Raw genomic sequence first — 18,214 nt, forward strand, 5'->3', positions numbered from 1 at the left:
GTCCATTTCTTTGGGTTTTGTTCTGTTTTTGTGGAAAAGAAGATTCCTCTAACTTTGTCCTTTCATCATTCTATGATTTTGTAAATCTCCATTATCTTATTCTCAATTTCTAGGAGCTCTCACTTTCTGACTGCTCTTCTTACAAAAGCAAATGTTTTTGTTTTACCATCCCCAACCTTTTCTTTTAACCTATCAGGGAACATTGGTTATAGAAGTTTAAAATCTTTTTCTGCTTCCTACATTGTTTTTCCCAATTCCTCCCCTGTCCCCAATTATTTTCTTTCTTTCTTTTTTGTTGTTGTTGTTGGGGGGGGGGGGCTTCTCTTAAATGACAGGATACTATGCTTTTCGTCACCTTTATATTTTCAACACATAGTAGGGGACAATAAAAAAGTTAAATATGGGGGCACCTGGGTGGCTCAGTGGGTTAAAGCCTCTGCCTTCGACTCAGGTCATGATCCCGGGGTCCTGGGATCGAGCCCCGCATCGGGCTCTCTGCTCAGTGGGGAGCCTGCTTCTCCCTCTCTCTCTGCCTGCCTCTCTGCCTACATGAGATCTCTGTCAAATAAATAAATAAAATCTTAAAAAAAAAGTTAAATATGTAGGTGGATGAATGAGCCAATGAAGGAACAGAAGAAGGATTTAAAATTTATGAAAAAGATGCCAAAAGGTTAGAGACTCATGCTACTGTACTGGAAAGATTCAAAGACCATGGTCTTTTTGGGCTGGGGGAGCCAGGAAGGTGGGGAAGGCCCCTGCCAACAGGTGGTCTCTGGTATACTTACTGGATGGACATGGCCTCCTGTGTGAACCTCAACAACAGGCAGATTATTTTATTTAAAATTTCAGGGGAGTTAAAATTAACTCCCCTCCTGCCTGGAAGTGTTTAACTTATGACTTCATGGTCTGTTCACCGCGGCAGCAGCATCCTGTCTTAGTTCAAGGTTTAAAAGAACTTTTTCCCTCGTAGATAAACCACATTTATCTCTCTGAAGCAATCTAGTTAAAAGAGGAGCAAAAGTAGTCTTAGATCTAATGATTAAAATGACTTAACTAAATGGCCAGAAGGCTAAGAGGCAAAAATTACTTAATAGAAAATCTCTTTCTCAATTTTGAATTGAAGGTTCTTCTTTAACACAAAAACGGGAAACCAGAGGTCAACTGCCAGCATGCTGAGTGTTGTCTGTAAGCACACCTGAGAGCTTCTTAGTAGTTTCAAAGATTTGGCACCTATAGTTCCCATTAGGGCTCTTTTTTTTTTTTTTTTAAGATTTTATTTACTTATTTGACAGAGAGATCACAAGTAGGCAGAGAGGCAGGCAGAGAGAGAGAAGCAGGCTCCCTGCTGAGCAGAGAGTCTGATGCGGGGCTCGATCGCAGGACCCTGAGACCATGACCTGAGCGAAGGCAGAGGCTTAACCCACTGAGCCACCCAGGCACCCCAAAGCTCTTTTTTTAAAATGATGAAAGCAGGGCACCTGAATGGCTCAGTCATCAAGCGTCTGCCTTCGGCTCAGATCATGATCCCAGAGTCCTGTGATGGAGCCCTTCTCAGTGGAGAGCCTCCTTCTCCTTCTCCCTCTCCCTCTGCCTTGTGTTCTTTCTTGCTCTCTCTCAAATAAATAAATAAAATCTTTTTAAAAAAATTATGAAATACAGTATGGCTTACTATAAATATATCTTTTAAAGGAAATTCAGCTTTTTAAGATTTTATTTATTTATTTGAGAGAGACAGTGAGAGAGAGAGAGAGAAGTAGGTTCCCTGCAAGCAGGGAGACTGGTAAGGAGCTGGGTTCCAGGTCCCCGAGATCATGATCTGAGCCAAAGGCAGACGTCCAATCGAATGAGCCACCCAGGCACCTTTTTTAAATGTATTTTTTAAAAAATTCCCTATAATCCCACCACCCAAAATAAATCACCATCAACCTGTTAGTTTATGTCCCAGACCTTCTTTTCTACAGATATAGACTTTTCGGTACAAAATCTGGATCATATTATATATAGACTATTTTAGTGTGACTATTTTTAGTTTGAGTTTTCTCAGTTGAAATCCCTGGTAACACCAAGTGACTACTGCCCCTTGGGTCTAAAAGCTAGAATCAGAATAGTTTTTTCTCTCAATTTTGTCAATATCTCAAAATGCAAAATCTGAGCCCATACTCCATAACATCGTCTACAATTCAAAAACCAAGAGACTGGATTTAAATCTGCCTTAAAGTATAAGCAAAGAGCTCATTTTTTTGTTTCTTCAGATTCAATCATTCTTTCTTGCATCAAAAATAACAAAATTGTAGGGTGACATTAACACATGATCGTGAAACAAAAATGTGTTTCATTTCATTAGTCACAGGCTACATATCAACCAGCTGTTGAAGCTAAAAATATGCCTTAGTTTAAAATTTTGTAAAATACAAGCATTTAAGACTCATTTTGAAAGAAATGTGACTTCTTTCGGTTTCTAAGAACCCACTAGAAGATTGGAGAGGAATAAATCAGTACCTCTAAAGCAGAAGAAAAAAAGGTATGGGGGTGGAAATCCAGCTAATTTCTTATCAGTAGCATATTGTTTACATCTTCTCAATAAATATATGTTAAGGACAAAATTTTAATACCAACTCAGGCAAAGAAAAATATGTATTCTCAAAGAAAAGGTCTGAGGGTGCCTGGGTGGCTCAGTTGTTAAGTGTCTGCCTTTGGCTCAGGTCATGATCTTGGGGTCCTGGAATCAAGCCTGGCAGGCATCGGCTCTCTGCTCGGCAGGAAGTCTGCTTCACCCTCTCCCACTCCCAATGCTTGTGTTCCTTCTCTTGCTGTCTCTCTCCACCAAATAAAATAAAATCTTAAAAAAAAAAAAAAAAAAGAAAAAGAAAAAGAAAAAGAAAAAGGCCTGAGATAGAGATCAAAACATCATTAATAAGAAGTGTGCATGTTGTTGGGGTAGGAATGAGCTAAGGGTTGCTGGGCAGGAATAAATACCCACAGCTCCATTTTATCAGCTGGAACAGAGATTCTGCTGGGGGCGGGGCCTGGGGCCCTAGCTCTCCAACCCCCAAACATCAGCATCACGCTCAGGCAGCAGTACACAGCACAGTGTACCCCTAACATACACTCCTCTCCTTTGGGATGGAGGCACTATGCAGACTTCCGCTCTGGTCATCGGGTCCCACGGCCCAGGAATCACATCTCAGGATTCACCACCATTAAATATTTAATTAGAAAACAGGTAATGGGATATCCTGAAATTGCAACTGGATTTCAGATGCAGTCACAGCAAACTGGGAGCAGATACACAACTATTTCAAGGGCCTTGGAAACTTAAATGACTCACAAAGTCATTTAAGAAAAAAATACACATACTTCATTCAGCCCCTAAAAGGAATTACAGGCGCTTCTAATGCCTAGCCCAGTGTTGTTGCCACTACATCACTTTGCCAGGCATCAATATACTCCGATGATATACTTCTTTAAAATAGGAGCACTGAGGCCTAGGACAACACATTTGATAGGGAAAGACTTTAGGGCCCCTGGGTGGCTCAGACATTAAGTGTCTGCCTTCAGCTCAGGTCACGATCCAAGGGTCCTGGGATCAAGACTGGCATCAGGCTCCCTGCTCAATGGGAAGCCTGCTTCTCCCCCTCCCACTCCCCCTGCTTGTGTTCCCTCTCTCACTGTGTCTCTGTCAAATAAATGAAGAAAATCTTAAAAAAAAAAAAAAAAAAAGACTTCAAGTATTTTTCTGGCTTTTCTTCTTTCATATAAACTCCACTTAAATTAAGTAGTTGTCACCAGAAGCACAGACTGTTTTATGGTTCTGTCATCTCCCATACTTGCTAAACATGTATTTGTCAATTGAAACCCTACAGTCTTGAGTAACAATGTACTGCACTGTAAAAATGTGAACTCACGGGTAAAAATTTGGGGTCATTCAATCCCTAAAGATCCCAGAAAGTTCACTTTTCTAAATGCCAACATAATGGATACCAGGGAATTAATTTTAAAGAAACCTTTGGAATTTTTAGCAATTCCAGTCTTATTCCACGGCACGTACTGTAGCAATTCAAACCTGCTTCCTTCCATATTGGGCTGATAACCAATAGCAAGGATATCTATAAGGCAACTTATTTTCTCCTGCAATAAGGACTTCTACTAAGAGGAGGAGGAAAGATAAAAGAGGACAGGAAGAAAAGGGGGTGAAGACCCTCATTATTTCTAAAGACAAACAACTGCTACTTAAAATACCTGGCATATATATATATATATACACATATATAACTGAGCTCGAGAAACGTAAAGTAACTTCTGTGAAAATTAATGCTTAGCTATTTACTGTCTATTCAACCTTGTTACATCAAAGAATGATTAACCATGACCGCAAATATACCCTCAAGGGATATGCCATATGGTAGAAACTATAAGTGGCTGTGGAAGGAAGAGGAGCTTTGCAAAGTATATGGGGGCATCCTGAAACCAAGCTGCTTATACTAACCTCTGTCAGGCTACAACCCCTCTGAGCCTCCGTTTCTTCACCATAAAATGAAGGGATCGCGGACTCTGTGGTATCTTAAATTCCCTTCCAAACTCGTAATTCTTCCCACTGGTTAAATGGGAAAGGCAGGGAACTTAAGAACAAAATTAAGTCAGTTTTGACTGAATTTACAGTCAATTCTGTTGTAACACTTGTTCTGAAAATGCAAATTTGTTCCAACACAACGGATATATTAGGGACCAGTCTGAACATAATTCCATTTCTGCTTTGGCTCATGTGTCATTTAATCCACGAGAAACACGAGGTGAAGCGAAGACTGCACTCGGCCGAGCTCCTCAGAGTAGAACACGACGGACGCACAGATGCACACTCCATGGCCTCCCTGTGCCTGTGGGGCACACCGAGCTCCCAGCCACACCCGGCCACTCGGGCAGGATGACTTGCTGTCCTGTTGCAGATAAGCCTTCCAGCACCCCTGCCACAAGCATATATCAGGTCTGTTTCAAGGTAAACTCCCGCATTATTCTAATACCTACATACTTTCAGCTGCTCAACACATGTGAAACCATGTGACCATTTTTATAGGCTTGTATCTTTTTTTTATGTGTCACTGACAATGTTTTTGAGTACTGTGTCCCTAATCGCATTTTTCCCATAAGCCTTCTGGGTTGTTTTTTGTTTTTTTTTTTAACCACACAATGACTTTATATAAAGTAACTTTATATCACCTTAGAGCAGAACTGACTGTATCACTGTTTGGGGAAAAGTCATCAAGGAACACTTCCATCTTTTCAAAGAGAGCAGATGGACAAGCTTCCTACAAGTCTGCTTACGCATTAAGTTAAAATCAGAGAAAAGTCTAAGTTCCCTCCTGAACAGGTGTTTGTTACTCCTCTAGCTCCCACATCAGGTATCAGGTTGGGAGTCAGAAGGGTATCACTCATCTTGAAAGAGCCAACAAAAAACTGGATTTGCCAATTAATAAAGAGGAGACACTGAATGTATCTTCTAAATTCACACCTTGATTTTGGCAGAAAATCTGTAAAAATCTCTGTAAAAATGCCACCCATTCATTAATGAGATATGCAAAAGCTACTCACTATCAACTATGAAAGAATATGGAGCAAAAAAAAATATTTCTGCAAGGTAGTTCCAACAGTGCCTTAGAAACCACAGAGCCTTTACACACACTCTTTTTTTTTTTTTAAGATTTTATTTATTTGACAGAGATTACAAGTAGGCAGAGAGGCAGGCAGAGAGAGGAGGAAGCAGGTTTCCCGCTGAGCAGAGAGCCCGATGTGGGGCTCGATCCCAGGACCCTGGGATCATGACCTGAGCTGAAGGCAGAGGCTTTAACCCACTGAGCCACCCAGGTGCCCTTTTACACACACTCTTAATGCTTTTATTTTTTTTTAAGATTTTATTTATTTATTTGGCAGAGAGAGAGATCACAAGCAGGGTGAGAGGCAGAGAAAGAGCAGGAAGGAGGCTCCCCGCTGAACAGAGATCCCGATGTGGGGCTCGATCCCAGGACCCTGAGATCATGACCTGAGCCGAAGGCAGAGGCTTAACCCACTGAGCCACCCAGGCGCCCACACACACTCTTAATTCTTGATCAACTCAGAAGTCAAGGAAGAGAGAGAACTAAAGGAAGTCATGAATGTGTTCTCATTTCCAAGCAGACCAGAAAGAGACAGATCTCATCACTAAGCACTGAAGCCGAAGTTGGCTAAAACCTGTCACTCAGAGCCAACAGGCAGATAAAAACACTGCTGCCATCCAGCATGCTCCGGAAAGACAGGGAACATAAGGACTTTGCCTTCTTGAAAGAACTAGGACTGATACCGGAAGGAAAGAACACTGATGTAGTCTAGCGTGTGCTCCTACACACAAGGCCAAGTTATTATTACAGTCATAGTCCTGGCACCGTTTCTTAAAAAACTGATATTTTTGTTAACATATTTACATATATATGCAAGGGAAACAAGTAAGAGACAAAAACACCAAGATGGTAACATAGTTTAATATTTGGGTAATAGAATTATAGAGGCCTTTATTATTTTATACAATGAATGTATACTGCTTTTTTTTTTTAAGATTTTATTTACTTATTTGACAGAGATCACAAGTAGGCAGAGAGGCAGGCAGAGAGAGAGAGAGGGAAGCAGGCTCCCGGCTGAGCAGAGAGCCCGATGTGGGGCTCGATCCCAGGACCCCGGGACCATGACCTGAGCCAAAGGCAGAGGCTTTAACCCACTGAGCCACCCAGGCGCCTCTATACTGCTTTTATCATCAGAAGAAAACCAACCGACTAAAAGAAATGAATCCCTGATCATCGTTCACGCTGAATTCACAGCAAGCTGTCGAATGTCTCCTTTACTTGCCCAAGGGTGAAAGGTGAGCAGCCTGGATTGGGAGGGCACTTGTCCTACCAGGCAGGAAATGTCAGAAAGAACTTTGCACAAAAACTCTCAAACACAGGAAGGTGGGTGAGCACAACGGTGGACACCACACACTGAGGAGACACATCAGACTTGTTTTTAATCAGATAGCACTTTGGTGACTCCTATAGGTACTCTGAAAAATCTTTGCTTTTGGGTAAAGCTAAGATAGAGCCACTTAACTAAACTGAACAGTGTGTGGTAGCAGAAAGTATGGAAATATGATCTAACCAAAGACAGCCAGTGACCAAAGCCTAAGAAATGTGCAAAAAGCCACTGTAGATTTTACAGTCAGCTTTCTCTGAAGATCACTGTCCCAATGACGAGAAGTGTACATTTCCCCACTCAGAAAGCACATGAAGGTGAACGACTAGACTTATAGCACTATCCCAGATGCTATGGGGAATACAGAAGAAGCATTCTCTTCACAGTATGCCCAGGACATACATATCAGAAATACGTAAATAACATAAGACAAAAATGAATGGCTGAGAGGCAGAGGTGAGAATTTCAGGCATTTAAAGGAGCACAGCTCACCATGAGCTTAGGTAGGTGGGAAAGGCTACAGACAGGAAGAGAGTTCTGATGGCATAAGGAGGGAGGCAAGGGTAGTCTAGGCACGGTTGGTCATTAAGATAAGCAAAGTCACTGGGATGGAAAAGGCAATGATGAGTGTGGGCAGACAAAAATGAGACTGGAAAACAAGAAAAGGAAGGAAGGAGAGATAGATTCAAGCAGATTATAAATCCTCTTAAGGTTTCTTGACCTCCAATCCATCTGATATAGCATTATCAGATTAAGAACATTTGTGGGAAAATCTACGCACACACTATGCTAATACGATATGATAGGATAGATATGATAGAATATCTAAGCTCATTATAATCTTCCAAATGTGCCATTATTCCCATTTAACAGATAGAAATAAATTAGTTAAATAAAGAGTTAACTCATTTGCCCAAGATCACCAAAGTAAGCAACGGAACCAGGACTTGGGACACAGGCCTACCTGACTCAAAGTCCATGCTCCTTTTTACTACTCCATGCTACTTCTTCCTAAAACATAGCTGTGACAACACCACTATCAGTTTGTGTGTCTCCCTCCCCATCACAGTGTGCACGCCTACCCTTCTGACTCTCCAGTGTACTCACGGTGATCCCCAACAAGGCCTGCTGTCAGGAGAGTATCTGCAGCTAAAACAAAAATGACCAACAACAGTTTACCCCATCCTGGGGTATTGTCAATGCTCCAGGAATCAGAAGCTAAAGTTAGGAAAAAAGCTCTCACATAAACCCTTTGATGGAACACAGATTTTACCTTCGCAGGGGGCCAGGTCAAGTATGTATCCGACAATGGCCCTTTCCATGGCTTATATTTTAAACTCCCACAGTAAGACTCCCCCTCATAAGCCCCGGTGGTCTCCATGTGGGAGACAAAAGGCCACGTGTGGCCGCAGAAGCACTTCACAATACCATATCCCATTTCATGGAGGAAGTATATGGGAACACCTACCCAAGATGTGTTTGACATCTAAACCGTTAAGTGTTTCTTTAAAAGACAGGATGCCAAAAAAAGTGCTTTCTAATAACTTTATAAAATACTCATCTACAGTCTCTGGGAACCAGGAACAGTATCTTTACTGCGCTCACCTTTTGGACAATCAAAGATTTTATAAGTATCAAATGGCGCAAGTGTCATCTTTCAAAGGAACTGAAATAAAACCACACGGGATCCTGGGGTACATAAAGCTGAGTGGGTGGAAGAGCACGACCCTGACACAGATTGCACCACGCGCTCACCAGGAAAACAGCCTCAGTCACTGACGTCCATTTGCTCAAACCGGAATACACTGATAATTAGGTCAAAGGTCTACTGAGAACTTGAAAGTTCCCCACCAAATATTTTAATGAGCCAGGGAATGATAGGAGTTTCAGAATGTGTTTCAAAATGATTCGAATTCAATGTAAGAAAATTTCCAGACCAGCTTGGAAAATACATTGAACTGTGTGTTTCACATAGAAAATAAGAGGAAATTTTAAAATAAATTTGTTTTTTAAATTACTATCTTTCTCAACAAAAGCTGTTATATCCCTTACCCTAAAGAAATCACTCTCTAAGAAATTCCCATTTCACCAGAGCTTCCAAAGTGCATGCCAACAGATTTTAGGGTTAGAACTTTCTTTCAAGTGGTAAAAGGAAATGGTTGTCCTTACGTATCTGGATGGCTCCTCCAGGTTCTGGTCATTCATGTCAGTAGGAACAATTCGGGTGGCCAGTGGTCCCTCGGCAAAAGGTTTTGGTAACTGACCCCTGAACTCCGATGGAATGAACTGAAGCTGCCAACTGTCAGAAACACAAATAAGGGAGAGTAAGAAAAACACAGGGGGCCCATATTGCTAAATGTACTTGAAATAAACAAGCCAAAAAAAAAAATTCATGTGAAAAACATCTCGCTTGGAGAAAAAAAGTATTTCTGCTAAAACCTCCACCAGGGAACACAGAGGCAAAGGTCATGATTGAGTCCAACATCGTTGGGAAATTTTCGAGAGGGATTCTCAACCCATTCCGCCAACTCTTAGCACTAAAATTTGCAACCAAATGGTCCTTCCATCAAACTACCAGAGAAGCATCCCCATTTATCACCAGTAATCACATGATAGAAGGACTTAACAAAATTAAAGCAAATTCATCAGGTAGGAAAAAAGTGAAATGCAAGAACACACTATGGGAGAAGTACTTTGTCCCTGAGTAATTCTCACAAGTATCTTTAGTTATGAAACTATTGCAAAGGCAAAAGGCAAAGGCTAATGTTAGTTAATACTTCAAAAAAAAGAAAACCCAACATTTTAATTTAATGATTAATGACTGATACGGGATCTTCAGTCAACCCAAGATACCCCCACCAGCTAAGCTGCTGAAGCCAATCCCCCAAATGGAACAACATGACTCATCTTAACCCGACTTCCCTTTTCCCTAAATAGGACCTTCTCCATCCGAATTAAGCAAACATACGGAACTCCAGAGCCTGTGCTATCATCCAACAACAGAGAGCATGAAGGCAAGTGGCACAATTACCTTAATCACAGCTTTCCCCAGCATCCACATGCTGGTAAAGAACTTTCACTATTGCTGGATGACAAACATTTCTTCTCTAAAAACACTCTTCCAACTAGAGTTTCTAGACCACTTCTGGAAGTGAATTAATACCAGATGATTACTGAAATTTACATACGGATCCTCAATAAGAGCCACTAGAAGCCTAGGGCCTCAAGTGTTTTTAGAAGTCCCTGGACCTCCATGGTTCCAGGTAGAGTGGGTGTGTGGCCACACACAGCACCCAGTCTACTGGACATGGTCTGTGGTTGCACATTGCAGATCTCACAGCTCTGAAAAGCTCTGAAATGGTCAGTTATTCAACAACTTTTTGTGAAAAATCCAAACATGGAAGAAAAATTAAGGAGACACTGCCACAGAACTGCTATTTTTACTCCCTGATTTAAAACGCTGGGAATTAGGGGATGCCTGGGTGGCTCAGTTGTTGAGCATCTGCCTTCAGCTCCAGTCATGATCCCAGTGTCCTGGGCTCGAGCCCTATGTGGGGCTCCCTGCTCATTGGGGAACATGCTTCTTCCTCTCCCACTCTCCCTGCTTGTGTTCCCTCTCTCGCTGTCAAATAAAATCTTTAAAAAACAAATAAATACATAAATAAATAATAGAAAAATAAAAAATAAAACTCTGGGAATTAAAGGAAAACTTACTTATCAGGCAGAAGGAAGCTACTGGGAAAGCGATACCACTCCTTTCCTACACAGACATTCACGGTCCTGCCTTCCGGGACAGTGTGGATGGCTGGGTCTGTGGCAATTCGGTAAAATTCTGGATACAAATCAAGGGGTCCGTGATACCCTGGAAGGGACAGAGGTTTGTGAAATCAAAGATGAGTAAGATGAGAGGTGGACACTGAATCATAATGCCTGTCAATGTCCCCCGTAACTCGTGCATAATGGAAGAGTGTGAAGGTTCCCAGGAGACGCAGAAGGAAGCCTGCCCCACTGGTGCCCAGTGTCTCTACAGCTCGTAAGATGATCACAGCAGAGACCCTGTTCTACCAAATAGCTTTGCTTTCTTGCTCTTCTCTACACCCTTCTGCCTTTTTAACTTCTATTCTTTGAGCACATTTTAATCCTGTGGATCCAAATAATGATTACAGGAAGAATATAATCATGGGGCTTGGGCCCCAAATTTGCTTCCTATGTTCAAAGCTTCCTTAATTCAGCCTTCAGAATGAAAAAGCATCCTTTAAAAACCCAACAATAGCAACAACCACAAAAAAAAAAAAAAACAAGAATAAAAAAAAAAATTATAGTCAGTCACAAATTCCTTCTAGCATTCTCAGTCTTCTCTTTGATCTTAAGGTAGAGAAGTCATATCCCCGTCACTATATTAAGTCCACGGGTTCTCCTTAGCGTACAGTCCTTCTCCCGGCCGAAGCTGAACTGTGTTCACCACGTGTCCATCAAAACCCAACGTGAAGTGCCTCATGAGTTGGGGTAAGACGTTCTCTGTGCATCTACCTTTGAACAGCGCCACAGAGCGAGAGAAGGACAAGAGCCCAAACAGAAGGAGTGTTCCCGAGGCCAGCCAGTTTGACGTCACCGTGTAATGCTCCAGGCGGTATCGCTGAAACACGAAGTGGTAGCATTTCTAGAAGGAAAGAAAACTGTATTGAAGGAAAAAAAAAAAAAAAAGAACTTGCAGAATATACATAACACGGCTGTAAAACATCCTAACACCAAGAGGGAGGAAGCAGCAGCAGACATTCTGTGAAGGGTCTGAGCATTTGCAAACACTCAGTGAGGTACCCACTCTGAGTTCTAAGATGAAAACAAACTCTGTCAAGACTATCTACTGGTCAGCCCCGCCAGAGGAATTCTCACCCGCTTCATAGGATAAATATGTGGAAACCTCTCCAGTGCTTAAGGTCCTAATAATTTATTATTATTTTTTTTAATATTCAAACAAAAGTGCCGGAGCACCCGGCTGGCTCGGTCAGTGGAGCACGTGACTCTTGATCTCAGGATGAGGAGTACAAGCCCTGCGCTAGGCGTGGGCCCGGCCTAAAAAAAAAAATTTTTAATAAATAAATAAATAAACCAACAAAAGCGCTTTTCGGCAATTTGCTTTGATATATGAAGTGTCTCTATTTTGATATAATGAGTATTTCATCTTTACTTTTCTCATTCAGAAGTTTTCATCAGTTTTTAGTATCAACGGAATGTCTCTTGACCAAACAAGAAAAAAAGGAGTCCTCTCACAGACCATCAGGAAAAGGCTGTTAATTATCTGCTAAACTGCTTTACAAACTAGAGGAATATTATTACAATATACACATACATGCATCAATTCTACAATCTTTGAGCGACTTCCCATTAGATTGACCTCCTCCTCTCCTTCCAAGACTAGACCTCAACTTTGGGGAAGTGAAACTTGGCAAATATTTACTTGTTAGTGCCATGGGTTGTTTAAACTCCCTCATATTTGGGGCAATCTGTCCTAGGGAAACAATCCAAATACCTAAAGGAAGATATCCATCCTAGCATTGTTTGTTTATAATACTGAAATAAGGAAGCATCCTAAACCTACCATAAGTTTTATCTCATCATTACATGTTTCAAATTCAGTATATTACATATATTACACAATAATGTTTTATACCAAATTTAGAATATACGCTTATTCAAAAGATGGGTATAGATGAAAATCATGTGATGTAGTTCTATTAAAAGGGATATAAAGTTATATGTACATTTAGATTACAACCCTAATAAAGTTTGGTATATGATAGATAAAAATGCTGGAAGGAAAGTGGTTTTGTTAGGATAGTAGGGCTAATTTAAAAAGTACTAAGACTGGGGTGCCTGGGTGATGCACTTAGTTGAGCATCTGACTTGGTTTCGGCTCAAGTCATAATCTCAGGGTTGTGGAAGCAAGCCGCACATTGGGGTCCACACTCAGCAATGAGTCTGCTTGGGTTTCTCTCTCCCTCTCCCTCTGCTCCCTGACCCATGCCCCACAGGCTCTTACTCTCACACACTCTCCCTCTCTCAAATAAATAAATCTTTTTAAAAAGTATAAATGAGGGGTGCCTGGGTGGCTCAGTGGGTTAAAGCCTCTGCCTTCGGCTCAGGTCATGATCCCAGGGTCCTGGGATAGAGCCCCGATTCATGCTCTCTGCTCAGCAGGGAGCCTGCTTCCCCCTCTTTCACTGCCTGCCTCTCTGCCTACTTGTGATCTCTGTCAAATAAATGTGTTTTTAAAAAGTAGTAAATGAAAAATTATGTGCAATAAAGTTCAATTACTTTTATAATTTAAATTTTTTTAAACTACCATCCTAACATGGATAGGTCTTAAAAACATACTGCTGAATGAAAGAAGCCAGTCACAGAAGACTTTTTGAAGACTTAAATAGGATTCCATTTACATGGAAGGCCTAGAATGGGCAAATATACAGAGACAGAAAATAGATTAGTAGTTGCTTACGGCACGGGAGATATGAAGGGGGGGCAGGGATGACAGCTAATGGGTACAGAGCTTTTAAGGTGATAAAAATGTTCTAAAGTTCACTGTGGTGATGGTTATGCATATCTGTGAATATACTAAAAATGATTCAATTTTACACTTTTTAAATGGGTAAATTATACCTCTATCTATCTGTTAAAGGGGCAGAAATAACTGTCACCCTAATTACTCTTCACTGCCAGTTGCAAGTGGTAGCAGAGGTCAAAAAAGAGCCTTGGGGCTTCTGAGGCCACAGAAAGATATTCAAGATTAGTTCTGACAAGGAATTGACCTGGACAGGTTTTAAGCCAGGATCACAAAGCATCCCATACTGCTAAATGCCTGGTGTTATCCCAAACACGTGAGCAAGTTTTCATCTGATCTTGGAGTTGAAGAACAGACATTCCAGTAGCTCTGCAGTGATACCACTGTCCTGTGGATGGCCTATACAATGACTTAGTAAAACTCCTTTAACAGCAACTGGATTCTTGTTGGCAACAGAAAGAAATTAACACACAAATTAACAATGCAAATATGTAACCAGCTCAAGAGTATGATCAACAGTCAAGCCATCAATACATCAAGCTTTAATAACGTGATCTGTATCCGGTTTAATGCATGGATAAAACATCTTGGGAGAAGCATGCCATAATTTGTCTTTAAGCTTTATGACCAATTTAAAAAGCGAAATGGAATGAAGCAGACATCCATTTCCCTGAAACTCACCTGAAGTGCAGAGAGGGCCACAGCACCACAGAGACATATAAGTGGATATACAGGGAAAAGAAATCTCTCCTCTTTGTGAGGCTGGATGAAGAAAATTATAAACCAAATATACATTGGAGCCAAGGTAAGCCAATATGGGTGGCCTAAATTCTGAACTGTAAGACACAGAAAAATATCCACCTTTCACCATATTAGAATGAAACAACACATTTGGTTTCAATGTTCTCTTGATCACAAACAGGAATACGCCCTAGGGCACCCCCTAAAATGTTTCGGCTCTTGTAGTCACACTTCCTCTGACGTAGTAAAGGGGTTAAGTAGAAAGAGGTGTATACTCCTGAGCTCCCCCAAGACAGCCAGTATCTAACAGGAGGCACAATACTGGATTTGGCTAGAACACAAATGAAAGTCAAGCAAATGGGTAACAGAGCTTAATAATTTCTACACTGGATGGAAAAAGCCTTCTCTCTCCAGTGAGTCCTGCCACTAAGATTAAAGGTTCCTGAGATTAACCAAAAGCATAATGTAAACTCCGTTCTTGGGTTTTAATTCCCATGTTCTGTTTAATACAGCGATCTCCTTTCTTGTATACCAATCAGTCTGTTCAAGTAGTTATAGATCAAAGGAAAGAAAAAGCTGGATTCTCAAGCCCCCATTCCTGGCTTTCGCCAAGCCACAAGAGTTTGTCTTAATGCAAATATAAAAACACTCTTAAAAGAAGTACACGGATGACGTTTTCTCTCCTCTTTTGCAATACCCATCCACTCTGAATCCCAAAATTGGAACCCAAATATACTTGAAGCATGTGAAAGAATTAAAGGCATTTAATGAGTGCTGAGACCCAAGCACCTGCTGGAAAGTTCCCATGGTTAGGTACATGAACACTGAGTGATAAACCTGCAACCCACCAGGAAGGCTTCCCCCACTGTGCTCCAATTAGTGATAATCAGCAGCGCCTAGAAATCACTGGCAAAGGGTAGGTAGACAGCGCCCCCTGGTGTTCATTATGTCTACAATGAGCAAGTTTAGAAGAGCAGCTCAGGACTGTCACTGATATCCATCTTGTTCCTAAGTTATCTGGAATTCTCTAGAAATTCTTTAGGGATGAAAACTCTGGAACTGAAATACCAAGCTTATCCTTTAAACTTTCTACTCTAAGATTTTGCCATGAGATCTTAGGCAATAATTTAGGACTTAAACCTTCCCAGGAAATTTTTTAGATTAGAGTTTTCTTAATTATAAGAAAATGAAATCTTTTTTTTTCTGTAACTTAAAAGGCTAACAAATGCATTTTTTTAGACAAATACACTTTTAAAATATGGCCTGGGGCACCTGGCTGGTTCAGTCAGAAAAGCATGGAACTCTTGATGTTGGGGTTGTGAGTTCAAGTTTCACATTGAGGGTAGAAATTACTAAAATAAATATTTAAACATTAAAAAAAATAAAATATGGCCTAAAATTTTTCAATGTCCTCCATAAAATGTACAAAATCAGAACTATAGTTGTACTACTTGATGGAATAGCCAATTTCTTTCCTGATTCTTTGTTTTTTTTTTTTGTTTGTTTGTTTGTTTCTTTCTTTCTTTCCTTTAAGGGTATTTTTTCTACCATAAAATACACAGAAAGTATAAAGAAAAAACAGCATTTTCTTACTAGGTGGACATGTGTGTAAATTACATATTTTTAAACCAAAATTGGATTCATACTATAGAGAACAGCTTAATATGCTGTTTTTATACTTACATCACAAGCATTTCCAAATTCTCCACAAGCATGAAGTATTTTTACAGTTAAAAAAGTTACTTTTCACAAAAGATAGCGATCCTTAGGAAATACAAGGAATGGAGGAATAAGTTAACACCTCCAGGTGACAAAGAGCTGAATCCAAATGTGGGATACTATGCAAGATGAATGACCCTATTTCTTTAGAAATCTTCAGGAGAAAAAAGAAGAGGGGGCAGAACCTCATATAAAGCTTAAGAAATTTAACACTAAATTCAGTATATGACCCCTTTCAGATCCTTTAAAAAAAAAAAAAAACTAACTATAAAAAGCTGTTTTTCAGACAATGTAGGAAACCTGAATATCAACTGGGTATTAGAGTTTAAGGAATTACTATTGATTTTGTTAGGATAATGGCATTATGATCATGTTAAAACAAAAGTGATCGATGACTGCTTTCATATTCGAATAGTATAGCACAGTGAACTCTTATAAACCATTAATAGTAGAAAAGCAGAATGAGGGGTGGGATGGGGAGATCATATGGCATCCAAATCAGACTGAAGAGTCTGAAATTAAATCTCTTTCCAAAGCTCATATGAATTTCTGCTCAAATCTGTCTTCCATAAAAGAAACATGGGCACTAGATGCCCAAATCCGTGACAACTTGAGAAAACACTGGCTGTGCACTAGAGAGAGTCAGAGCAAGCAAAATAAATGACAAACCAAGCCTTCCACGATAAGGCAAACACAGAAGCAAAACGGAACAAAGGGAAGCATAATGTTTCTTAGGAAGTCCAAAGCCGCTCTCACTTCAGTATCAAACGTGAGGGAAATCCCTGTATGGTTTAGTTTTCAAATTTTTGGTTGAAATAATTCCCCAAAGAACGTTGACCTCTATCACTTATTATCTTAAGCCATCTTCCATGCCAACATGCACTTTAAAAAAAAAAAAAAAAAACACAAGACTCCTGAGATTCTGGAACTGTTTTTGCCTCCCTGGGTGGTTCCGTATGTTATACTCATTTCCCCCCACCTGAAAGGATATAAAGTTCCTCCCTTTGTCAGTTTAACTTGCAATTATTAACCAAATCTTCACATAAATTTATAAGTACAGATTGACATTTCAATAAGCCAACCATCTCCGTAGGAAGAAAATGGAGAACAGAAGAAGAATCATTTTCACTTCTCGGTATACACTGTTATTTGCTTCTTCCTCCCCAAAAACCTATCATCCCTTACACCACTCACCATGAAATCTCTGCAGTAAGTATTCCATGAGAGAAGTCAGTGGTAAGACCAGGAGAGCCAAAGCAAAGGCTACGTTAAAATTAAGAAATCCATTAATCAAATAGAAATACCAGGGTTCCGTACCTGAGGGAACAAACAGATAAGGAATCATTAGCGGATGCCTTCAACACCTTTCACAACGCTTGACTCAAAATGTTCTTTGTTCAGGTAATGCTGATAGTCTGATGCCCCAAGTGAATGAGTCCACAATGGGAACTCAGCTCCTGGGGCTCTGCCACACAGGGGAAGCCCAAGAGCAGAAGATGGGAAGAGAATGGGATTGGTCACTTTCCCAGAACAACCAGGTAATTTAAATAGCTTAGAGGTGATACTGTGATTTCTAATAAGCAATTTGTTTTTGGGCTTCATCCCCCTTCCTGGCAAAGGGCTCCTAAAACCTTTGGAATTTCCTAATCGAAGAGCAATAAGGGGGTCTTCTGTTAATTAGGAGAATTGGGGAAAGCCCCTACGTAGCCTATAAGGGTCTGGACTGATGGCCAGGGGATCCAACCATGTGCCTGGGGGGTCAGAATTTTCAGTTCCACCCTTTTGACCTCAGAGGAGGAGACAGGGGCTGGCAATAGAGTTCAATCACAAATGGCCAATGATTTCACCAATCTGCCTGTGTAATGAAGCCTCCACACAAACCCAAAAGGACAGGGTTCGGAGAACTTAGGGTTGATGAACACCTAGAAGTGCGAGGATTGTGGTGCTCCTGGAAAGAACTGGAGTTCTGAGCCCCATCCCACGAAGCTTGCCCTGTGCATTTCTTCCAACTGGCTCTTCACTTATATCCTTTATAATATCCTCCCTAATAAGCTGGTAAATTTAAGTCAATTTTTCTCTAAGTTCTCTGAGCCACTCTAGCAAATTAATGGAACCCCAAGAGGGGGTTGCTGGAACTTCCCATCTACAGGTGGTGGGTCAGAAGAGACCATCTGTGGACTTGTGAGTGGTGGGGGGGGGAGGTGGGGGGGAGGTGTGGGGGGG

At 40.8% G+C, this 18,214-nt stretch overlaps 1 protein-coding gene across 2 annotated transcripts in view; it reads right to left on the minus strand.

The window, feature by feature from the left end:
• ALG9 (ALG9 alpha-1,2-mannosyltransferase) overlaps positions 1–18,214 on the minus strand; it is a 95,719-nt gene that overhangs the window by 46,687 nt on the left and 30,818 nt on the right. For both annotated transcript variants that reach the window (XM_032838438.1, XM_032838439.1), the window contains exons 9-13: positions 17,186–17,308; positions 14,213–14,367; positions 11,503–11,632; positions 10,687–10,834; positions 9,142–9,271 (exon numbers count right to left, since the gene is read on the minus strand). In XM_032838438.1, the coding sequence (XP_032694329.1) occupies positions 9,142–9,271; positions 10,687–10,834; positions 11,503–11,632; positions 14,213–14,367; positions 17,186–17,308 (686 nt within the window). The remainder of the gene's footprint in view (positions 1–9,141; positions 9,272–10,686; positions 10,835–11,502; positions 11,633–14,212; positions 14,368–17,185; positions 17,309–18,214) is intronic.

The sequence above is a fragment of the Lontra canadensis genome, unplaced genomic scaffold (assembly GCF_010015895.1).
Source record: "Lontra canadensis isolate GAN:19392208 unplaced genomic scaffold, GSC_riverotter_1.0 scaffold104, whole genome shotgun sequence".
In the NCBI taxonomy this organism is placed as follows: Eukaryota; Metazoa; Chordata; class Mammalia; order Carnivora; family Mustelidae; genus Lontra; species Lontra canadensis.